Here is a 25,128-nt window from a genome sequence, read left to right as displayed (position 1 = left end):
CTTTCTGCATCATTGGTTTTCTTCCTTGCAAACTAGTAAGGAATTTGAATGCCTCTTACTGTCTCTAAAAAATCAGAGAGAAGGATGTGCTGAACAAAAGGTACTGCATGTAAGTTTAAAACACACACCACCAAATACCATCTGGGAATGTGTGGCTACCCGCCAGCTCTTATTCCCAGCTCCGGATGGGTTTCTAAGTCTGAGAGTCTCCAAGTTTGTTCATTGTGCAAATATTTGTTGAACATGTACTGTGTGCTAGGTACTGCTCTTGGCACAGGTTAAAACACTGAATACAGAACGTAGGTAGATGTTCTTCACGCAGGAGTGCACACACTCAGTAAACAACATACATGGTCAGATACTGTGCAAACTATGAAACCATGAAATGGGGGTAGAAAAGACCGGTGGGAGGGGGGACAGGGTGATGAAAGGCTCACCCGGAAGACGACTGAGAGGAAGATCGCACAATCCCAGTCATACCTGGGGGAAGGAAAGGCACTCCAGGCAAAAGGAACCGAAGTCTGGTTAGCCTGTGTATCCAAGCACTGGAAAGGAAGCTGTGGTAACTGTGGCAAGCTGAGCCACTATAGACAGAACTTCCAGTTCTGGTGGGCTAAGGTTAGGGGAGTGTGTCTTGGGAGTCATTAAGGTTTTGACTTTTGCCCGAGTGGTTGGTAGGCCTTTAGTTCCAGCACTCCAGAGGCAGAGGCATGTGGATCGCTGTGAGTTTGAGGCTAGCCTGGTCTACAAAAGTGAGTTCCAGGCCAACTAGGGCTGCATACTGAGACCCTGTCCAAGAGAAAGAGGCTTTTTCTCTGAGGTATCTGAGAAAGGACTGAACCGTTTTGTGAACAGAGCAGTGACCGAGTTTCTAATAGGGTTTATCTGAGTGTTACCTAGAAAGTAGGACTGGGGGAAAGGAGCTGGAGCAGGGAGCCTACTGCAGCAATGCTTTCACCCAAACAAAGGTAAGGTGCCCACACATCAGTGACTAGTAAGATAAATTCCCGCTTGACTTAACTGACTTAGGCATCCATTGACGTTTTGGTTAGTGTGACTGGAGGAAACATAACTGAACTGCCTCACGATGCCAACACTGTGAGATCCAAAAGATGTTTTCTCAGCTTTTTAGGTAGAATTCCCCTTTCTGGAGCTTGAGGACAAAGCGTTTGTATGACAAGTGTGAGGTCCCCAGCACCTAGGTAAAAGCCAGGCGAGTGTGGCAACTTTCCTGTGGAAGGGGGCACAGGCGATCCCCAGAGCAGGCTAGACCAGCTGACTCAGTGAGCTTTGGGTTTCAGGCGAGAGACCCTGCCAAGATACGTAAGTTAGAAAACAATCAAGAATCAGTTCTTGGCCGGGAAGTGGTGGCGCACACTTGATCCCAGCACTTGGGAGGCAGAGGCAAGCAGATCTCAGTGAGTTCGAGGCCAGCCTGGTCTACGAAACAGTCCCAAGACAGACAGCCAGGGCTGTTACACAGAAAAACCCTGTCTCAAAAAATGGGTGGGGTGGAGGGATCAGCCCCTGACCTCCATGTGCACAGAGACACGCAGAAAAAGAGAACTTGACTTTTCAATCATTTAAGCAGAAGTTCTAACTTATAACAGAGCGTTGCTTTTAAAGGCTTGATATCCAGACAGCCTTCCATTTCGTCAGTTTTGTTGTGGTGGTGGTGGGGTTTGTTTGTTTGTTTGTGTTTTGTTTTGTTTAGTTTTTTTTTGAGGCAGTGTCTTACTGTGTAGCCCTGGCTCTCCTGGAACTATCTGTGTGATTGGAACTCATAGAGATCTACCTGCCTTTTCAGGGAGTTCTGGGATTAAAGGTGTGTGCCCCAATACCCCAATTGGAGAAATACCATACCCCTGTTTTGTTTGTGATTATGAGGTGCCACAGCCTGTAAGGCTTATGCCTTTCCGAGATGTAGTTTTCCCCTGAGATTTTTGCAATACAATTTTGTCTATTATTATAAATTGCTTTGGGATTAAAGGAAAGGAAAGAGCTCTCTGGTTTATGCCTGTGATCTTAGCTGTCAGTCCTAACCAAATGTAAGGCTAAGTAGAATCCGTCGGTATCTCATCGTGTGGACAAGAACACAGGTAATCCTTTGCATTGTTGCAGTATCTCTTGTTGCTCTTGCAGCATTAAGTCGCACATCAACGGTAGGGAATGGGCTCAATTCTCAGCTCAAGAATAGTCTAAGAGTTGAATCCCAAACTACTAGAATCACTGTTAAAAACACACAATCAATATTTTTACTTCATGGTGAGTGTTTTTATAATAACTTATTTCCAAATACATCAGTTTTAACAGACATCTTGGGACTGGTTCGTAGTCCATAAAGGTTCTGTGTTCTTTTGTTGTTCTTGTTTTTTGTATTTTTTTTTAAAAAAGGTTCATGTTGTGTGGTCCAAGCTGGTTCAAACCAGGCATCCCCCTGCCTCAGTCTCCTGAGTGGGGACTGCAGGCATGCATGAGCACATGCAGCTACTATCTGAGCTTGTATGAAGCACAGTTCTATTGAAATTAGCTGCTCTGGGTTGTTGTTGTAACTATACAGTTTTTTTGAGACTGCAAGTTGTGGCTTTTATAGGGCATAGACTCTTGAGTAGCGCTTTTCAGAGAGTTCCAACTACTTGCTCTTTACGGGCAGACCTTTGTAATGGTTATGTGTTTACTTCATGTATGTCACAAAAATTTCATTAGATTCCTGGTTTAGGAAAAGATTTACATACATATATGTATATCACTGTCTCATATATATATATATATACATACATACATATATTTCAATTGAAATGAATTGTTTTTTAAAGAGATTTATTTCAGTTTATGTATAGATGGGGGTGTATGTGCACATGAGTACCAGTGATCTTGAAAGCAGAGGGCATGTGATGCCCTGGAGCTGGAGTTACACTCGTGAGCAACCTTACGACAGGAACTGTCTTGGGTGACAGGAACCAAACTCCTGTCCTCTGCGAGAGTAGCATGTACCCTAAACCCCTGAGCTATCGCTCCAGAACCTTAAATGAATTGTTAAGAAATTAATATAGAGCCGGGCAGTGGTGGCGCACGCCTTTAATCCCAGTACTTGGGAGGCAGAGGCAGGCGGATCTCTGTGAGTTCGAGACCAGCCTGGTCTACAGAGCTAGTTCCAGGACAGGCTCCAAAACCACAGAGAAACCCTGTCTCGAAAAACCAAAAAAAAAAAAAATTAATATAAAACGGTATTGTGGAGCACACCTTTAATCCCATCACTCAGGAGGCAGAGTAGGTGGATCTCTGTGAGTTTGAGGTCAGCCTGGTCTACATAGTGATTCCAGAACAGCCAGGGCTCTACAGAAAGGCCCTTGTTTTGAAAGAAACCTTCACTGTTTCTTTTTATTTTTTATTTTATTTTATTTTGCAAAGATTAACTTCATCTGTAAATGAGTCTGACTCAAAAAGAGAAAGTAATATAGAATATGGGAATATGGGGACTGGAGAGGTGACTCAGTAGTTACAAGTGCTCCCTGCTCTTGCAGAGGACCCAAGCTGAATTCCCAGCACACAGGCGCTTACCAGGATAGCTTACCAGGGCCCAAAATTTAAGTTCCATGGGGACCAAAGCTTTTTTCTTTCCAAGGGCACCTGCACTCACACTCAAACACACACACACACACACACACACATAATTTAAAATAATAATAAAAATAAATCTTACAAAAACTCAAGATGACTCAGCAGGTGAAGGTGTTTCCTATGTAAAGCCTGGTGACCTGAGTTGGGTTCATGGAACCCACAAGTAGATAGAAGGAAGAAAAACTGATTCAAAAACTTATCCTTTGACTGGCAGACACCTGTATGCCGTGGCACATATATTCTTCCACACACAATGAACGAATGAATGAATGAGAAACCAATAGAGATAGAACTTAGATGTGACAAAAAATGAGATGCCATTGACTGAGGACTTCACTGTACCATGCTCTGTAGATCCAAAGTATCATAGCTCACTGGGCTCTGATGGTGCACACCTTTAATCCCTGAACTCAAGAGGCAGAGGCAGGTGGATCTCTGTTAATTCAAGGACAGTCTGCTGAGTGAGTTCCAGGACATCAAAGGATGCCCAGAGAAACCCTGTCTCAAATATCTCCAAAACCGACTCTACCTAAAACAACAACAACAACAGCAAAATGCTTATGTAGGAGTCAGAGATACGAACGTTTGCCTAGCATTTAGGAAGCCCTGGATCCGATCCCAGGTCCAGATAAACTGGATGAGAAGGCACATGTCTAACTTCAGCACTTGGGAGGCAGAGGCAGGTGGATCTCTGTGAGTTTGAGGACAGCCTGGTCTACAGAGAGAGTTCCAGGAGCCAGGGCTATTAATAGAGAGAGCCTGTCTCAACAAAACAAAGCAAACTAGAAATAAAAGAATGAAACAACAGCAAAAAACATGGTGGGAGGGCAAGTTCAAAGTCATTCATGGCCACATAGTGAGTTAGGTATCCGCCTGTAGTACCCGAGACACTGTCTCTGCAGAGACAAGAACATAAAAAAAAACAAAACAAAACAAAAAAAAAAACAAAAAACAGTTCCTATGGAGGAGTCATCTAGGGGGGAAATCCCTGAAAGACTGTAAGAAAAGAAACAGAAATTCAGAAGTGAAGACGGAATTGCGAGCTTTCACATTTAGCAGTAACATAAGGGACAAGGGCGATGTTAAAGAGATAATAAAATAAAGAGAAATGCCATTCATCTACTAACCTTTGGCATCACTAATAGTCAGTATCTAGGAAATGCCCCACTAGGAAGGGCGTGGAGGGTTAGGGTTGAGGATAGAGGGATGGGGTAGAAGTGCCAGAAGCACCAGTGGAAGAGCAGGGGAGGTAAAGGTTTCCGTGTAGAACGTTGGACTGTGTACAGCACAGTAAATCATCAGGGATCTGAGCTTGGCTCTAAGTCCATTGACTGTATCTCCAACCTCACTCCCCTGACCCCCAGGGTATTCCAGCGTGTGCTCTGAATGTGCCTGTCATGGCTTGTGACTGAAGCCAGAAATAGAAATCTGGAAGTCGGAGGTAAACAGGTGACTACTAATTAACGTCTTGGGAATGCGCAGGCTTCCCCGGGAGAACAAGCAGTGAGAAGAGCCTTGAGGTCACGAGCGTAAAAAAACACTAACATTTGGGAGACAGATGGAGAAGGCTCAGAAAGGCAGAGGGAGAGGGCCGCCAGAGAAGGGGGAACGCTAAGAGAACATGTCGCATGCGTAAAAAGAAGGGTGGATTTGTGAGGGATACGTGGGGAATTGGGGTGTTTTAATTTGGTTCATCGTTATGTATGAACGAATGTAAGTGCACCACATGCATGTAAAAGGCTGCAGAGGCAAGACGAAGGCGTTGGTCCCCTGGTACTGGGGTTACAGGCAGCCGTGAGGCACCATGTGGGTGCTGAGAGCTGCAACCCAGCGCTCTGGAAGAGCAGCCAGTGCTCTTTGTTTTGTTTTGTTTTGTTTTTTGAGACAGGGTTTCTCTTTGAAGTCCTGGCTGTCCTGGAACTCACTCTGTAGACCAGGCTGACCTCGAACTCACAGAGATCCGTCTGCCCCCTGAGTGCTGGGATTAAGAGCGTGCACCACCACCACACAGTGCAGCCAATGCTCTTAACTACTGAGCCATCTTTCCAGCCCTCCGTGTGGTTTTGTTATTGTTGATTTTTTAAGACAGGGTTTCTTTTTTTAAAAAAACATTTATTTATTTATTATGCATACAATATTCTGTCGGTGTGTATGCCTGCAGGCCAGAAGAGGGCACCAGACCCCATCACTGATGGTTGTGAGCCACCATGTGGTTGCTGGGAATTGAACTCAGGACCTTTGGAAGAGCAGGTAATGCTCTTAACCTCTGAGTCATCTCTCCAGCCCAAGACAGGGTTTCATTGTGTAGTCCTGGCTGTCCTGAAACTAGCTCTGTAGACCAGGCTAGCCTTGAACCCCACAGATCCTCCTGTCTCTCCCTTCCAAGTGCTGGGATAAAGGTGAGCGCCGCGACCACCCAGCTAGTAGAGTTTTACCATCTAAACTTGGCTAGCCTGGAATCTACTACATAGAGATCAGACTGCCTTGGAACTCACAGAGATCTGCTGCCCACCTTCTGGAGTGTTGTGATTCAAGGTGTGTGCCATCTTACCCAGCTGGGGTAATTTTTAAAAAGTTTTATTTTGTTTCTTTCTGTCTCTGTGTGTGTATGTCCCCACCCTCTGCCCTTACCCACCCCGACCCCATGTGTGGCGTGTGTATGCACGCAGGAGCCCACATGGCCAGAGAGGAACATTGTCTACCTTGGAGGTTGAGTTACCTGCATTTCTAGCCACCTACTGTGAATACTGGGCAAACCTCCTGTGCTGACAGCAGCTACTGCTTCCAACTGTGGAGCCGTCTCTCCAGCCCACAACTGTGTCCTTAGCATGTTGAATGGAAGTTATGTGTTTTACTTCTTGGTTGAAGTTATAGGTATGTGTCATAGATACAAGCAAAAATGGGACGAGCTTCTGGTGTAGTTTAGTCTCAAGGAATACTGTTTGGGCTCCTCCTGTGTGCCTGGCATGGCACCTGGCTTGAGTGTCTCTTAATATACTCAGGACAAAGTATGCAGATTGCTGATTGGGATTTAAAAAAAAATTATGTGCGTGAATGTTTTTTCTGGATGTATGTATACTACATGGATGTCTAATGTCCACAGAAACAGAAGGCAGCATCGAATCCCTTGGATTACAAATGCTTGTGACCCAGAGTGTGGGTGCTAGTAATTGAACCTGTGTTTGCTGCAAAAATGAGTGTTCGAAACCACTTAGCCAACTCTCCAGCCCACACCCTCTTATAAGTCAGGTTCTCACTGTGTAGTCCTGATAAGCCTGGAACTCACTGTGTAGACCAGGCTGATCTCGAACTCACAGAGGTCTGCCTGCTTCCACCATGGAGCACAAGTATATGCACTTGTGTGAGTTTTTTCTCTCTCTCTCTGTCTCTCTGTCTCTCTCTCTCTCTCTCTCTCTCACACACACACACGCACAATACATAAATAAATGTAATAAAAACAAAAAAAGACAGACAAAAGTAGGAGGAGCTATGAAATCATATCCTCCCCTTCCAAAGCAGAGAGTCACTGAGTGTATCTAAAAATGAAAGAAAACACTGGGAATAACCCAGAAGTAGAGTATTTGCCTCACCTGTGAAAGGCCCTGAGTTCAATCCCAGCACCACTTAAATAAATATAAATAAGTAAAATATAAGAACAAAATAGAACTTTTCCAACTTAATGTTTTTAAAGTGTCTTTTCTCAAGCCCTAGAGGACCTTTTAGACACTCTCTGGTGCTGGACTCTAGCTTAGTTAACAGTGTTTGCTCAGCATGAGGATGTCCTGCATTCTGTTTCCAGGATTGTATAATTTCAGAGTAGTGATTTGTGCCATAATCCTAGCACTCAGAGGTGAAGGCTGGAAGATCAGAAGTTCAAGGTCATCCTCATCTAGATGGTGAGTTAATAGCCAACCTGGGCCACACAAAACCGTGTTTCAAAAAGAAAGAACAGGAAAGTAAAACATAAAAGGGAAAAAGAAAAAAAATCCCCCTTAATGAAGAAAACAGTACTCTTCGGTTTGCTTTTAGTTCTGTGAAATGCTAGTGAATTTCGGATGTTAATGCTGTCACTTCGAATATAGTGCCTTGTGGGGCTGGGGAGATGGCTCAGGAGTTCAGAGCACTGGCTGCTCTTCTAGAGGGCCAGGTTGGATTCCCAGCACCCACATGAGGGCTCCCATCTGCCTGTGACTCCAGTTGCAGAGGATCTGATGCCTCTTCTGTCCTCTCTGTGCACTGCATGCATGCGGTGCAGATACACATGTGAGCAAAAGACCTATACACAAGAAAACGATTTTTTATTTTATGTGCATTGGGCCGGGTTGTGGGTCGCATGCCTTTAATCCCAGCACTTGGGAAGCAGAGGCAGGAGGATCTCTGTGAGTTTGAGGCCAGCATGGTCTACAGAGAGTGAGTGCCAGGACAGACTACAAAGCTACACAGAGAAATCCTGTCTTGGAAAAAAAAAAACCAAAAACCCAAAGAATAAAGAAAGGTTAAACAATAGCGTCTTGATTGTGTCGGTGCCCCTGTGTGCTCATCTATTACCAGGGAGAAAGTAGCTCCCCTGACAGCGAGCCAGACATCTGAGGCGAGTGAACTTCACGGCTCTATCTGCCTGGTGAGACTTGAGAGGCTTTTCAGTCGGTATCTGATCTGGAGACAGAAACCACACGATTAAACCAAGTCATTAGCAGATGGCAAATGGAAGTGACCGCAGTAGGATATTAAAGTTTTCTTGGAGGTGGTGACTATAGGAAACAGCCACCGTCCCTGAGGCTTTCAAAACAAAAGAAGCTGGAATTGCTACACTAAGTAAACTCCAAGCGGGAAGCGTGTGGAGTGTAACAGATTTCTGAGAAAAAGTTACTGCATGGGGAATTTTTATATAGCTCTGCTTGGAGGAGAGGGTTGACATTCTGAGGGTCAAATCTAGGTAAGAGACCCTGGGTATAGGCACCTGCTAGGCAAGTGCCCTCCTGCAGCCCTAACTCTCTGAGATTTTTTTTAAAAAGTTTCTTTACTAGGGCAGAGGGGAAGGTTGCCAGAACACTTGCGGAGGGCAGAGGACAACTTTGGGATTTGGTTCTCCTCGTCTACCATGTAGGTTTGGGGGATGGAGCTCAGATGACCAGGTTTGATTAGGGAGCACCTTTGCCCATTTAGCCATCTTGCTGGCCCCTGTAATTATTATTATTTTTTTTACAGACTTCTATTTTTATTTCTGTGTATGTACAGGAGTCTGAGGAGACCAGTAGAGGGCCTCAGATCTCCTGGAGCTGAGTTATACATGGCTGTGAGTTTCCCAGTGTGGGTGTTGGGAACTAAACTTAAGTCCTCTACAAGAGTCATCCCTCTAGCACTCCCCAATAATTCTTAATATTAGATCATGTTGCTAAAATTAATGTGACAGAAGATAGAACTAAATGAGTCATAAAACAGGAAAGCATTTTATCTTATCGCTGTGAAGAGATACCATGACCCAGCAACCCTATTTTTATCTTATCATTGTGAAGAGATACAGCCGCCAGAGCAATCCTTCCTTGACACAAGAGACAGGATTTTCCAGTAGCTGTGAAGCCAGTCTTGGAACTTGCTCTAAGACCAGGCAAGGCTGGCCTTGAATTTACAGGGACCCGCTAGCCTCTGGCGCCCAAGTGTTGGGATTAAAGGCGTGCGCCACTACTGCCCAGTACCACAGCAACTCTTACAAAAGAAAATATCTAATTGGGGCTGGGTTACAGATTCAGAGGTTTAGTGTATTATCAGCGTGACCAGAAGCTTGGCAATAGGCAGGCAGGCAGACAAGGTGCTGGAGAGGTAGCTGAGACTTCTACATCTGGACCCACAGGCAACAGTAAGAGAGATTAACACTGGGTTTGCCTTGAGCATCTGAAACCTCCAGTGACATACTTCCTCCAAGGCCACACCTCTTAGTAGTGCCACTCCCTGTGAGCCTTCAGGGGCCATTGCCATCAAACTATCACACTTTTCAAGGAAGGGAAAATAGTGGTGAACAACTCAGAGATTGGTAATAAGAGCCTGTGTGTTGGTGTAGGCCTTAGAACATTTTGGAGGCTAAAACAGGCTCATGGTTGCCATGAGTTAGAGATCTGCCAGGGCTACAGAGTGAGACCCTGATTCTAAAATAGCAGGGCTAGAGAGATGGGTCAAGGGCTAAGAGCACTGGCTGCTCTTCTAGAAGACCTGGGTTAAATTCCTAACATGGCTAATAACCATCTGTAACTGAGTTTTAGGAGGTCCAACTCTCTCTTCTGGCCATGTGGGCAACACTATGTTTGATAGACATATATACAAGCAAAACACTCATGCACAAAAAAATAAAATGTAGTCAGGGCTTTTTTTTTTTACTCCCACCTGTCAGTTCCTGAATAACCACTCAGAAGCTTAATATTACTTATAAATGCTTGACCAATGGCTCAGGCTTATTGTTAGCTAGCTCTAATAAATTAAACATTTAAATTAACCCATATTTTTTATCTATACTTTGCCACATGGTTCATGGTTTGTTATATCATTTTTTGCGTGTCTTATTTCCTCAGCAGCTGGCTGACCTGTCCCAGACTTCTCTGTGTACCTTTGGAGCCTGTCCTAAAACTCACTCTGTGGACCAGGCTGGCCTCAAACTCTCAGAGATCCGCCTGCCTCTGCCTCCCGAGTGCTGGGATTAAAGGCGTGTGCTGCCACCACCCAGCCAGACTCTTCCCTTCTCCCATATCTCTGCTTGGATTTCCTGCCTGGCTCTATCCTGCCTTGCCATAGGCCAAACAACTTTATTTGTCAACCAATAAGAGTAACAAATATTCATAGTGTACAGAAAGACATCCCACGGCAATAAAATACAAATAAATCTCTTTAAAAAGACAGCAAAATCCCATGGAGTTGGGGGTGTAGCTCAGTTGGTAGAGTGCTTGCATAGCAAGTATTAAGTCCTGAGTTTGCTCCTTAGTACTATGTATACTGAAAGTGGAAGCTTCTTTCTTTCTTTCTTTCTTTCTTTCTTTTTCTTTTTCTTTTTCTTTTTCTTGTTTTGAGATGAAGTCTCTCTCCACAGCCTGGCTGTCCTGAAGCTCACTGTGTAGACTATGCTGGCCTTGAATTCACAGAGATCCGCCTGCCTCTGCCTCCTCCAGTGCTAAGATTAAAGGCTTGAGCCACCACCACCTGGCTTGCATTAATAATTCTAATAGATGTTGATATGTAGATTTTTATTTTCTTTGCTTTTTTCTTGTTACTTTTTTCTGGTTTTGGTATCAAGGCAATCTCAGCCTAATGGAATGAGTCAGGACATATTCTCCCCATTTAAAAGGGATTCATCGTGATCTAAGTCAATGTGTTGCATGTGCTAAGTGGTCATTGTTTTAAATAGTCAAACATGATAATTTGCACTGTATAAAATTATAGTGAGCATAAAGGAAAACATCCAAGGTCAGCGAGGTGGCCCAGCAGGTCCAGGTGCTTATGAACAGGGCTAAGGACTCAAGTTTGGTCCCAAGCTCCCCTAAGGCAGCAGTAGGGAACCAACTTGAGGGTTGTCATCTGACCACCACACATGAGCTGTGACATATGTGTACTTGTGCTCACACATGTTTAAAAAAGCCAACAGAAATACCTTGCAATAAATAAATAAATAAATAAATAAATACCTTGCCTGCTGGTGGAAGAATAAATCACAATGTCTTTGACAAACTTGTAAAAGCAGGAATTTAATATGAACAAGCATCTTGTCTTCCAGTTTACAGGAAACAAAAACTGCCTGTGAAATTTGGGTACCTCACAGCTTCCAGGCAGGGAAACATTCATCAGACATATAATTCAGTTCATTACATTTGTGTGTGTGGATGTGTGTGGTGTTTGGGTATGTGTGAATGAAGGCACCTGTGTGGAGATCAGGGGACAACTTACAAGAGAGAGCTGACTCTCTTGTTTCATAATGTTTTCATAATGTAGGTCCCGGGAATCCTTTGATTGTTGAACCATCTTCCTGAACTATAGTTTAACTTAGAGTAGAATTTTGTGTAAGGAATTGACTAAAGGAATGCTGATCTGAAGCTCCAGGTGTGGTTTAGGATTGTAAGTTCAAGGGTGGTCTGAGACATTAAAAATAAAAATTAATTTGATTGGTATTATTTATAAAGTAATAAAAAATAAAAAAGAGAAAAATAAATAGACAATTTTTTTTTAAAGGCAGACAGAAAGAGGTGCTAACCCAAAAGGAAACCCTGGAGACGATAGAGACACCTGCAGGAAACACTTCCACACTCAGGATTTAGTGAACAGAACAAGAGAGAAGCCAAGGCCACTGGAACCTAGTGGATTGCAGGAGCCACCCTTGTAGAGTTGAAGCCTCAGAGATCCTGAGGTTTAGAGCTACACGGCTAGGCTCATGTGTTGAACTCTTGGTCCCAGGGGGCAGTGCTGCTTGGGGTGGGGCCTAGAGGGACTGTGCCTTTGAAATCAGTATCCCAGCCTCTGTTTCTTAATTGCTCTCGGCATCGCGTTTACCTGGAGGCATAGCATTTTCTTCATCCCGCCACCATGGTGACAAGAGTACCTGGGCCAAGCAGCTGTGACTGAGCCTCTGGACTGAGCTGTATAGTCAGCCTCGCCCCTCTGTGTTCGAGCAAGCCCTTTCTCACAGCGAGAGAATGACACCGCAGGTTAAAGATAATAGATCCTGGCCGTTGGTGCAAAGGCACTTGCCATAGCCTCGAAAACTGAGTTTGAGCCCTTGATTCCACGGTGGAGAGAACCAACTCCCAGTTGTCCTTTGACCTCCACACACATCCTGTGGTATGCCTTCAGACCTCTCCAAATATAAATATATCATGTACACACATAAAATAGTAATATGTTGAAACAACCAGGCTAGCTAAGGATAAAACAGTTTTATTTATTATAAGGGGAAAACTCATGAGACAGGAGGTGAGAAATCCAAGCACAGCAACGTCCCACGGGAAAAGGCACAGTGAGAAAGCGCATCTGGAGGTGCACACATTTTACGCTGGTCCCATCGAAACCACACGTAACTAAGACCCACCTCTTAAAGATGATTGACTAACAAGGTTCCCCATCATCTCCCTCTTTTGTCTGAACAAGAGCAATATATATATATACACTAGGAACAAATATCAAGTATAAAATTACAAACAACATAAGCAATATTAAGCAATATATAAAAAATTATACCAATGTAAATTATCCATAAATAATAGCTCACAAGTATTTACTCTATTACCCATTATTATTATCCCTTTTTTGGAATAAACATAGTTTCCACCCCAACCCTCTACCTGTAACAATCAACAACCCTTAAACGGTGTTCCCAACTCTGAGGACAAATTGTTTTGGGAGAGGGGGCATTGTCCTCTAGAATTGCTTCCCACTGTCATGGGGGCGATGTTTTCTTTATGGGATCCTACAAAAGTAAATTGATGGTTAAGTTTTAAGATTACTATTTAGTATAGTTGCAAACAGTTTCCAAGCAGTCGGTAGGGTTTTTTCCAGAGTTCTTATTTGGAGTTCTGGCCAGATGTCATGAGAAGGTGCACCATTTCAGCAGCTGGTACCCAAAAACTGGTCTTATAGTAACACTATCAGCATCACAATGTCATCTCAACCAGGTGGAGTGGTTGCTGTGGGGCCCCGTCTTCTTCCTGAAAACTTCAAAGATTACTGCAGGAAAAGGGTCTGTGGGAAAGTCTATTGTGCATCATGGAAAACTTAAACATTACTCATAGAGACATAATTCAATAAGGAATATGATATAGACAAAATAGACATGGAGAAAGTGAAATTTTTCCTAAAGTCTTCCTTCTGTCCCATACCAAATGGCTCCCGATATGAGACAGAAACTCTGAATGTACTTTTTAATAACACGCTTGGATTTAGAGAGAAACAGAGCCATTGTTCAAATCCAAAACCAGTGCAATATATATATATATATATATATATATATATATATATATATATATATAGCGAATATATATACGAGCGAAACCCCTTCCACAATGTAGCATATCTCCTGGTTTCCCAGGTCAACATAGCCTTGAAATACACTGGTTGATTTAATTTAGAAGTTTTTCCATTATCCAATGCCTCTCTGTTGCTGTTGTTCCTTTCTCATTAGTGTTAAGAAAATTCAAGGTTAATAAAGCATTATGCAATCTATTTCTGGGGGTATTTTCCATCCCTTTCTGTTTGTTTAGCATATCCTTTATAGTTTGATTTTGTCTTTCTATAATTGCCGGACCTGTGGGATTATTTGTTATACCTGTAATGTGTTTTATATTATAATAGGCAAAAAACCATTTCATTTTTTTTCTTAGATACATAAGCTGGACCATTGTCTGTCTTTATTTGTGCAGGAATACCCATGATGACCATAACTTCTAATAAATGCATGATTACTGAGTCATCCTTTTCTGAAACTCTTTCTTTAAACCTTTGCTATTGACATGATGTTTTTAATGAAATTCTGAGGCCTGAAATATTCTTTAAATCAATAATTGATCAATTTCTGCATTACCTTGTGCTAGAGGACCTGGCAGACCTGTATGGAATCAGATGTGTGTTATGTATATAGGATAAAGCCTATTCCTAATTATGTTTTGCACCTGAATTAATAATGAAGTCAATTTTGTATTATCTGGTATAAATTTAGCAGTTTCAATATGCAAGACAACTCTTTCTGCATATTGTGAATCAGTAACAATATTGAGAGGTTCTGCCGGGCGATGGTGGCGCATGCCTTTAATCCCAGCACTCGGGAGGCAGAGGCAGGCGGATCTCTGTGAGTTCGAGACCAGCCTGGTCTACAGAGCTAGTTCCAGGACAGGCTCCAAAGCCACAGAGAAACCCTGTCTCGAAAAACCAAAAAAAAAAAAAAATATTGAGAGGTTCTTTAAAATCCCTGAGTACCATAAGAATAGTGTATAATTCTGCCTTCTGGACAGAATTATAAGGGCTTTGTTCCACCTTACTTTGTTGGAGGAGAGCTACTTGTAGGTTTTTGGCCACCCAGCTAGCTTAGACCCAAAATAATCACACAGAAACTGCTTGGCCCATTAGCTCTAGCTTCTTTTATTTATTTATTTGTTTATTTATTATGTATACAATATTCTGTCTGTATGCCTGAAGGCCAGAAGAGGGCGCCAGACCTCTTTACAGATGGTTGTGAGCCACCGTGTGGTTGCTGGGAATTAAACTCAGGACCTTTGGAAGAGCAGGCAATGCTCTTAACCACTGAGCCATCTCTCCAGCCCTAGCTCTAGCTTCTTATCGCATTTTTTTTTTTGATTTTTCGAGACAGGGTTTCTCCGTAGCTTTTGGTTCCTGTCCTGGAACTAGCTCTTGTAGACCAGGCTGCCCTCGAACTCACAGAGATCCGCCTGCCTCTGCCTCCCGAGTGCTGGGATTAAAGGCGTGCGCCACCACCGCCCGGCTAGCTCTAGCTTCTTATTGGCTAACTCTTACATGTTAATTTAACCAATTTCTATTTATCTGTGTATCACCACGTGGCTGTGGTTTACCAGGTAAAGTTCCCAGTGTCTATCTCCAGCAACTATATAACTTCTCTCTAACTCTGCCCTTCTTTCTCCCAGCATACAGTCTAGCTTTCCCCGCCTAGTTCTGTTATTCCCTGCCATAGGTTCAAAGTAGTTCTTTATTCATTAACCAATAAAAGCAACACATAGAAGAACCTCCCATACCATTACTTAATTCTTCTGATTTGTAATCTGCCTTCCCTGATTTATTTGCATCAATATAGAATGTACAGGCTCCAGTTATTGGTGTATCATGTACAATTTGGAGAAGAATCCAAGAAGTTCTCTTTATAAGGTTAAGTCTGTCACTTATAATAATTGCTATTAATTTCTCCAAAAAAATTAGCACAAGCTCTTTGCCATGGTTCATTGTCTTCCCATAACTTTTTAATTTCATCAGTAGTGAAAGGCACTATAATGTCTGCTGGGTCTGTACCTGCTGATGGAGGAAGGTCATTGGTTAAATAAAAAGAAACTGCTGGGCCCTCATTGGTTAGAAGATAGGTGGGAGGAGTAAACAGAACAGAATGCTGGGAGGAAGAGGAATTGAGCTCAGACTCCACAGCTCTCCTCTCGGGAGCAGACGCCTCAGAGAGGGACGCCATGCTCCGCTCCCTTGGGCAGACGCACGCGATGAAGCAAGCCGCCAGGTTAGACATGCTGAACCTTTCCCGGTAAGACCGGTGCTCACAGATTATTAGAGATGGGTTGATCGGGATGTGAGAATTAGCCTGTAAGGGCTAGAGCTAAAGGGCCAAGCAGTGTTTAAATGAATACAGTTTGTGTGTTGTTATTTTGGGGCATAAGCTAGCCGAGCAGACGGCCTGGGTGCTGGGAACGCAGCCCCGCCGCCCCTTTTACTACAACCTGCCAATTGACAAAGCTTCAATTTACCTTTTATAATTAATTAGAGACTTTTTCCATGTAAGTTTTTAGTTTTTTACTTGGTTTATGTGGTAAAAAGATCCATTCTATGATAATATCCTCCCTCTGCATTAAAATTCCTATAGGAGAAATCCTGGAAGGCAATATGACTAGAATACAATTAAGATTTGGATTCACCCTATCCACATGTGCCTCCTGTAATTTCTCAACAATTGTCAATTCCTTTTCTGCTTCAGCTGTTAATTTTCTGAGACTATTTAAGTCTTTATCATCATCTAAGGTTTTATTTAAATGAACTATTAGGTCAGCTGTTATCCCAACAGCTGGTTGTAGGCTGGAAATGTTTCTCAATAATCTTAGAAAGTCATTAAGAGTCCGCAAAATGCTGTCTGCTCATCTTGTGCTTTGTTTTACCCGAGATAGGGCTCCAATTCCTAGGAACTGAACATCTACCTCTTGAAGAGGCCAATTCAGATGCCAAGATTCTGAAGTAATGATAGTTACATCCACACTCGTGTCTAGTAGGCATTCAATAAAATGCCATTTATACACACTCTTCGCTTTGGTCTCTGATCATTTATAGAAGTCTGGCCAGAATATATGTTTCCTATGTCCTAATTGAGTTTTTGACTCATCCTCCACAATTATTTGGACAGTATTGTTTTTTACAGTAGGGAGTGGATTTTAAAAAAATTTTTGATGAGACACATTCTCCACAGTAACTGGGAATGATTGGACCGTGTTTGTCATGGGGGCCTAAATGTCCCTCAAACGAAAAATGGATAAGGAAAATGTGGTAATTTACACAATGGAGTACTATACAGCAGAAAAAAAATAACGGCATCTTGAATTTTGCAGGAAAATGGATGGAGCTAGAAAACATCATTTTGAGTGAGGTAACCCAGACACAGAAAGACAATTATCACATGTACTCACTCATAGGTGGTTTTAAAACATAAAGCAAAGAAAAATCAGCCTACAAATCACAATCCCAGAGAGCTTAGACAACAATGAGGACACTAAGAGAGACTTACATAGATCTAATCTACATGGGAAGTAGAAAGTAGAAAAGGACAAGATCTCTTGAATAAATTGGGAGCATGGGACCTTGGGGGAGGATTGAAGAGGGAGGGGAGAAGCAGGGAGGAGAGCAGAGAAAAATGTCGAGCTCAATAAAAAAAAATCAATAAAAAAAAACAAAAAAAAATTGCCGGCTCGCCCAAGGGTGGGCATGGGCCCCTCACGGAAGAGCACAATCAGTCTTCTTTGCCTTCATTACATAAGCCATTTTAGTGGCTCTCGTTACGTCTCAGAAGGTTTGCTACAATCTAAGTGAAATTATAGGATGTTCCAGAGATGTCTTGTGTGAAATTATACTCTGATGACGGGAAACCAGGAGCCAATAGAGCAGCAAAGGTGTTGAGAGCTTGGAAGGAAGACTGCCTGCAGTAGCTGATGACAGGCAGGGGCTCCTTCCCAGTTTCCTGTCCCATAATTTTCTGTCTTTGTATCCAGCCTTAATAATATTACTATGAGATGTGCCGGGCAGTGGTGACACACACCTTTAATCCCACCGCTTGGGAGGCAGAGGCAGGCAGAGATCTGTGAGTCTGAAGCTAGCCTGATCTACAAAGCAAATTCTGGGAGAGTCAGGGTTGTGACACAGAGAAACCCTATCTTGAAAAAAAAAATTGCCATGAGATATATTAAACAGTTTCACTTCCAAGTGGGAATATTATCAGTATTTTTTTTTTGTAGGTGGTGACAGTGGACTGGATGGGTTAGGAGGACCAAATATACAACTAGGAAGCCCAGATAAGAAAAAACGCAAGGGCAGTGCACAGGTAAATTGACTTTCGTTTTTCTTTTAAAATTATTTGTTTATTTATTTCTAAGGTCTGTTTGTGTCTGTGTGCCATGTGAGATGTGAGGGCAGGTACCCAGGGAGACCAGAAGAGGGCATCCTATCTAAGTCACAGGCATTTGGGAGCCACCTGAAATGTGTGCTGGGAACTGAACTTGGGTGCTCTGGAAGAGCAAAGAAAGCTCTTAACCGAGCCGACTCTCCGGGTCCAATGTTCTCCTTAGTAACAGTTCTCACTTGTTGGCCTGGTCAGACGGATAAGCGAATTTTTACATTTGGCCAGGTCCCTTGCTTCCTGTCTGCTTCAGAGCCTAATGAAGGGTTCTGCACTCCTTGTGCTGCTTGTCAGTCTATCCTGTACTTCTATGTAAAGATTTTTAAATAATTTTAAATTGAAGTAATTGCTCTGCTATTGTAGAAATCAATATTGTGTGGCTACCATGAAGTAGAGAAAGTCTCCTTTGTTGTAACTTGTGGTTGTAATAAAAATTATATATGTAGGCCTTTATGCTTTTCAATTTATTTGCTTGTTCATGGTTTTATTTATATGTGTATGAGTGTTTGCATGTACCATGCAACATGTACATGGTCTGTGTACCATGTGTGTGCAGTACCCTTGGAAAGCCAGCAGAGGGCACTGAATCACCTGGAACTGATTTACACATGGTTGTGGGTGCTGTGTGGGTGTTTGGAGCTAAACCCCAGTCCTCTGCCCAAGCAGCACAGAGCACTGAGCCCTCTCTCTGGCCCTACTTTATGATTTCAGTTGCTATCAACTAAAGTACTTGTCTGGTGATAATGAGTAGGAGTTACTTTGAATCTATTCTATTTTGTTTCCCTTTTGACCACTCTCTGTTATATCTGAAGCCGTAACAATTATTTTTCTATTAAGAGAGGTAGAGATTAGAGCTTTGAGAATGCTTTAATTGTGGCTCCCTTGACATTAAAAAAAAAAAAAAGAGGGAGCCCTTGGACTCTGTTTACCGTTATCCAGCTTTCTGGCTGGGGATAAGAAGAGTTGTGATTAGAACACTTTAGTGTTTTAAGAGAGAATTTAGCTTTAGATGAGCAATACATGAAAGCTGTGGTAGGCTTTTTAAAAATGATGTTTTTAGACACAGGTTCAATTCCCAGCACCCACATGGTAGCTCACAACTGTCTGTAACTCAGGATCTGACACCTTTACATCAATGCACATAAAATAAAGATTTTTTAAAAATGATGTTTTTATTTCATGTGTATGAGTGACGGTTTACATATATGTCTGTGTACCACATGCATGTCTTGTGCCTGTGAGACCAGGAGAGACATCAGATCCCCTGGATCTGGAGTTACAGGCAGTTGTGAGCCACCACATGAGTGCTGGGAATGGAACCGGGGTCTTCTGGAAGAGCAGCCAGTGCTCTTAACAGATGAGCCATCTCTCCAGCCAATGATAGGATTTTTTTGAGAGTTAAATGGAATTTGAAATAGCAGTGGGTCTGAGGTATAAAAGCATGCCTCATTTCCATTCCTAAACATGTATTTTTAAAATGGTTTAACTTGATTTTCGATTCTTTGTATCTGTGTGTGATATTGTGGGTATGCAGTGCTGGTAGAGGCCTGAAGAGGGTGTCAGATCCCCTGAAGCTGGGCTTATAGATAGTTGTGAGCCACATGCTGGGCAACAAATTTGGGTCCTCTAGAAGAGCAGTCAGTATTTTTAAACACTCACTCATCTCTCCAGCCATATATATAAATATTACCTTATATATATATAATATATATATTATCACATGTAATTAAGTATAAACATTTGGGATGGTAGTTGAAAATACTAAATTTTCTTAGTGCTGTAAGAGAAAGCCAGGTTCTGGGTGCTGAGAGCAACTGTTAACCTGACCTCTTGCATCAAGACTATTTTTCCTTTGCATTCTCTTCGCAGGGACCTTCCTTTCCTCCATTGTCTGAGTATGCACCACCACCCAATCCAAACTCCGACCATCTAGTGGCCGCCAACCCCTTCGATGACAACTATAACACCATTTCCTATAAACCACTGCCTTCGTCCAATCCCTACCTTAACCCCGGTTATCCCGGCTTTGGAGGCTACAGCACATTCAGAATGCCACCCCACGTTCCCCCAAGAATGTCTTCCCCCTACTGTGGTCCTTACTCACTCAGGAATCAACCACATCCATTTCCTCAGAATCCCTTGGGCATGGGCTTTAACCGGCCGCATGCTTTTAACTTCGGGCCACATGATAATCCGAGTTTCGGAAACCCTCCTTACAATAATGTGCTGACTCAGGACATGAACATGCCTGGTCAGCATTTTAGACAGAGCTCTGCAGAGAACTTCAGCCAGATTCCCCCACAGAATCCTGGCCAGGTATCTAACCCTGACCTGGCATCTAATTTTGTCCCTGGAAATAATTCAAATTTTACCTCTCCGTTAGAACCTAATCATTCTTTTATTCCACCCCCAAACGCGTTTGGTCAAGCGAAAGCGCCACCTCCCAAACAAGACTTTCCCCAAGGGACAACCAAAACCACGAGTCAGAATTCCTCCGCTCACCCGCCTCACTTAAATATGGAGGATCCAGTCAATCAGAGTAACGCTGAATTAAAAAATGTCAACAGAAACAATGCCGTGCAAGAGAACAGCCGCTCGGGTAGTGCAGAGGCCACCAACAGCCACGCCAATGGGACCCAGAACAAGCCTCGGCAGCCCAGGGGCTCAGCCGACCTGTGCACCACCGAGAAAAGCCGCAAGTTCTCCCTGCACCCCAGCCGCCATGGCCATTCGTCTTCTGACCCGGTGTACCCGTGTGGGATTTGTACGAATGAAGTGAATGACGACCAGGACGCCATCCTGTGTGAGGCTTCCTGTCAGAAATGGTTTCATCGCATCTGCACTGGAATGACGGAGACAGCCTACGGGCTCCTGACGGCTGAGGCCTCGGCAGTGTGGGGCTGCGATACGTGCATGGCTGACAAGGATGTCCAGCTCATGCGCACTAGAGAAGCCTTTGGTCCACCTGCAGTGGGTGGCGATTCCTAACCACGGCTGTTGCCTACCGTGGGTTCCTTTTTCTGTGTAGAACGGAGATTTGGTGACATGGGATTTTAATGTTTGACATTTTTTGAGATGGCACACACAAAAATGCTACATCTTAGTTCTTACTAACGTTGTGCTTCATTTTATTGTTGTGTTTGTTGTCTTAAATGAGATTAATGTGTGTGTGGGTGCCCTAGAGACACCTATAAATAAATGTTCGTTGTTATTTATCATAAACATAAAAGCCTCTTGAAGCTTCAAAATAGTATATGACAAAGGTAGGCAAGTTTTAACTTTCACAACTTAGTCATTAAAGATACCTGTTTCACCGCTAAATTTCGACCATACGACAGTACACATTTAGGTCAAGAGTAGACTGATTTAACATGTTATCTGAATACAATCTGTGTAGTGATAATATGGGGAGGTGTATGTTTAATGGATTTTAATCTTTTTTTTATTTTAACGTATTTGACACCTGATCCTTTCTCTGTGAGGGTCTTTGAAATCCGCAAGTTTCATTGTTTGAATCAGTCTTTGCAGGATATCTGTGTAGGACAGACATGGGTCATGTCATAGTCTATTCCCAATAGTTGTTGCTAATTACCGGTGGGCTGTGCCTCGTGAAATTGCTAATCTTAGCTCACTTAGTAACGTTAGCATAAGGTATGCTTCCCAGTGCACCGGTTAGAATTAGGCTGGCATTACACTCTCAGTTTTTAACTTATTGGGTTTTTTTTTGTTGTTGTTGTTGTTGTGTTGTTAATGTCCCCCATATGATGATGTAGTAGCTTTAGAATTGTGAGCTCTTTCTTCTACATGCTTTTTAACTGGGACATGCTGAACAGAGAAAAACAAAAGCATCAGTGTGATCTCAGCATGCTCTATGCTCTGCTGCTCTGAGAACCAAGCAGTGGTGGTTTGGGGGGTTCTGGAGATCTGAGCTTGCAAAAGGAGCCTAAGCAAAGTTCAAAGTCTGTTTTAAGGAAGGCCAGGGAAGAGCCAAAGTCAAAAGTTACTTGGGGCTGTGCTTCAGGTTTAGTAGTTTCTGCTGTAATTGGGGACAGTGAGAGAATGCACCGGAGAGGACGTTCCCTCTAAAGGGATGCTCTAAGATCCAAAAGGACACAGGAGCAGATCATAACCTGTGACCACAATAAACAAATGGTCTATATGATAGTAGGTAGCAGCTTAGACATTGGTGGGGTATTGATAACCTTCCCCAATAATGCTTTGCCATTCATTCATTATCAGCGTGACCATAAGAAGTTCTGAATGTGGGACCGGTAGCCTGCCTGGCTCTGTAGACAAGAGCTCTTACTGTTCTTGCAGAGGACCTAGGCTCTATTCCCAGAACCCAAATTGGTCAGCTCACAACTGCATGTATCTCCAGTTCCAGGGGATCTGATGCCCTCTTCTGGCCCTTGCGGGCACTGCACACACAAGGTGCCCATACATAATTCCAGCATGCACAGATACACGTAAAATAAAAACATCTTAAAAATACAATGAAAATGCAAAATTCTGAATGCTATGGCAATAATCTAAGGAGACAATTACTGCAGTCAGCTTCACAGGAGAGAAAACAATGACAGCAGCTACATATTATCGAGAAACCTAAAAGTGTGCAGAGATTTTTGATGTAGGGCCCAAGAGAGTTCTCTTAACTCTGAGCTGCTTTTCTGAAGGACGCAGGTTTGATTCCCAGCACCCATGTGGCAGCTCACAACCATCTATAATTCCAGTTAGTTCCAGAGGATCCCACACCCTTTTCTGACCTCCACTCCAGGCACACATGTGGTACACAGACATTCATGCAGGCAAAACACCCATACATAGGAGAGTAAATAAATTCAAAAGATATTTTGACTTAAAAAATCTTTTTTCTAATGAATAGAACTATTCTTTGACACAGGTGACCGTACCTCCCGTGTCTCAAAGCACCAAGGCACAGTTAACTGGCTTTAATGTGAACTTTGTCGCCTATCCACATCCCTAGACCATTATTGAATGGAAGGCTAGCTTTTCATCATCTGGCCCATTTTCTAAGAAACAGTTCCCCAATTAAGTAGTAGTAACTATAAGATTTGAATAATTTATGTAGATGACAAAATTATGGATTTTGTGAATATTAGACATTTAATATCCTGTTGGTGGAAAACAGTGCTTCTGATGTAGATTATCACTGACTTAAACTTTTTAAAAAAAATACGGTGCTTAGCCAGGCAGTAGTGACACATGCCTTTAATCCCAGCCCTTGGGAGGCAGAGGCAGGTGGATCTCTGTGAGTTCGAGGCCAGCCTGGTCTAAAAGGGCTAGTTCCAGGACAGGCTCCAAAACTACAGAGAAACCCTGTCTCAAAAAACCAAAAAAAAAAAAAAAATACAATGCTTTGATTTTGACATACAAGACAATTTTGTACAAGATAATGCAAGGTTTTCTCCGTCTATCTTTGGGCAATCCTATAATACATACGTTCACAAACAATGAGTTTTGTAGCTAATGTCTCTTGGTGTGCAAACGCGAGCAGTTGCGGAAGGCTAGGTACAGGGTGGGGTTCTGGCCGCCATGTGCTGGTGTCCAGGACAATGTGGCCCATATTCTCAGGCTGTTATTTTTGTTAGAGTTAAGTTTCTCAGTGTTTAAAGATCTGGTTTTGTTTTTCTTGAAATTCTTTTGCGTGCTGATTTTGAAGATTTATTTTGTTTTTAATTCTATCTGTGTATGGGTATGTGCACATACATGTAGCACCCATGGAGGCCAGAGGAGGGCATCAGGTCCTCTTCTGGAGTGATAGGCAGTTGTGAGCAGCCTGTGGTGGCTACTGGAAGCCAAACTCTGGTCCCTGCAAGAGCAGTGCGCATGCATACTGTAATCTCTGAGCCATCTCTGGCCTTTTGAGTCCTGACTTTTGAGGAATTATCTACTTCATGTTATGTGTTCATCCCTGGTGTTAGGTCCTGTCTATGACTGAATGGGGCACCATGGCCAGTGCCCTCAGGACTTAAGCTTCATTGTGGTAGTGTTGATTCGGTCATTGTTTACAATGGGCTATGCAGCTCTGTAAGCCCTTCATTGCTGATGGTTTCATGGTTAGCTGTCTTTGTGAAGATGAAATGACCTCTCCAAATGAAGTCTAGGGATGTGATGTATAAGGTGATATTTTACTTTATTTCTAAGCTGTTGCTTTAAAAAATACAGATGAGTTTCAAGTATTTTACATTTCCCAAACACCACGGTAAGAATATGAGAAAAACCAGTTGGTGCACACCTTTAATTCCAACATTCGGGAGGCGGGAGGATCTCTAAGTTTGAGCCAGCCTGGTCTAAAGAGTGAGTTCCAGGATAGCCAGGGCTACACAGAGAAACCAGTCTAAAAAACAAAAAGACAAAGATAAAAACAAGAAAGAAAAGTCACTGGAGACAGAGACAGGAGGATCTCTGTGAGTTCCAGGACACCCAGGCCTACATATTGAGACCCTATCTAAATAAATAAATAAATAAATAAACAAACAAACAAACAAATAAATAAGAAAGGAGAAAAAGGAAAGAAAAGCCGTGAGTCATGGACAAGCTGTAATCATAGCTGATGAATATTTACACAAGTTTGAATTAATTTTCATACTAGTTCTATATCTGTCTCTACAAAATACTAAGTCAAAATTTATAAAACGTATATAGATGCTTTTGGTGATGTATTCGGCCCAGCAGTGGTGGCACATGCCTTTAACCAGCACTCAGGATGCAGAGGCAGGCGGATCTCTGTGAATTCGAGGCCAGCCTGGTCTACAGAGCGAGTTCCAGGAAGTCAGTGCTACACAGAGAAACCCTGTCTCAAAAAGCCAAAGAAAGAAAGAAAAATGTGATAAATTATGAGCATGGCTCAGAGATTTTGTCTCATTTCCCCAAAGATGCCTGCTACACAGATTGACATGGATTTTCTTAGGATGAAGAGCTCCCAACTTTAAAGATATGCCAGAGATGAAGAAGTATGGGTAGAGGTGTGTTTTCTGGTATAACCCTTTGCTTCACTGAGAAGCCTCCTCCTCACTCTACTTCTTTAAGCTCACTGTTAACACTGTGGCTCGCACAACAAGGCCAGGTTACTGATGAGGCTTTAAAGCATCAGTTCCAGGGCTGGGTGGCTCAGT

The 25,128-nt window shown here is 42.9% G+C and overlaps 1 protein-coding gene across 3 annotated transcripts in view; it reads left to right on the top strand.

Moving 5' to 3' along the window:
- The window catches only part of Pygo1 (pygopus family PHD finger 1), a 29,748-nt gene that overhangs the window by 1,296 nt on the left and 3,324 nt on the right, over positions 1 to 25,128 (top strand). Inside the window, exons 2-3 of one of the 3 annotated variants that reach the window (XR_005976722.1) lie at positions 17,832 to 17,917; positions 19,862 to 21,255. Coding sequence is in view for 2 of the 3 variants with exons in the window: in XM_041679576.1 (XP_041535510.1) it covers positions 17,832 to 17,917; positions 19,862 to 20,980 (1,205 nt within the window). In the remaining variant the exon portion in view is untranslated. Of the gene's footprint in view, positions 1 to 17,831; positions 17,918 to 19,861; positions 23,265 to 25,128 lie in introns of those variants that run through there. The other 2 variants (XM_041679576.1, XM_041679575.1) reach the window with 2 other exon arrangements.

Source organism: Microtus oregoni, unplaced genomic scaffold (assembly GCF_018167655.1).
Source record: "Microtus oregoni isolate MIOR12 unplaced genomic scaffold, Mior012 000032F_ref0000030, whole genome shotgun sequence".
Taxonomy (NCBI): domain Eukaryota; kingdom Metazoa; phylum Chordata; class Mammalia; order Rodentia; family Cricetidae; genus Microtus; species Microtus oregoni.
This window is presented reverse-complemented; position numbering and strand designations above follow the sequence as displayed.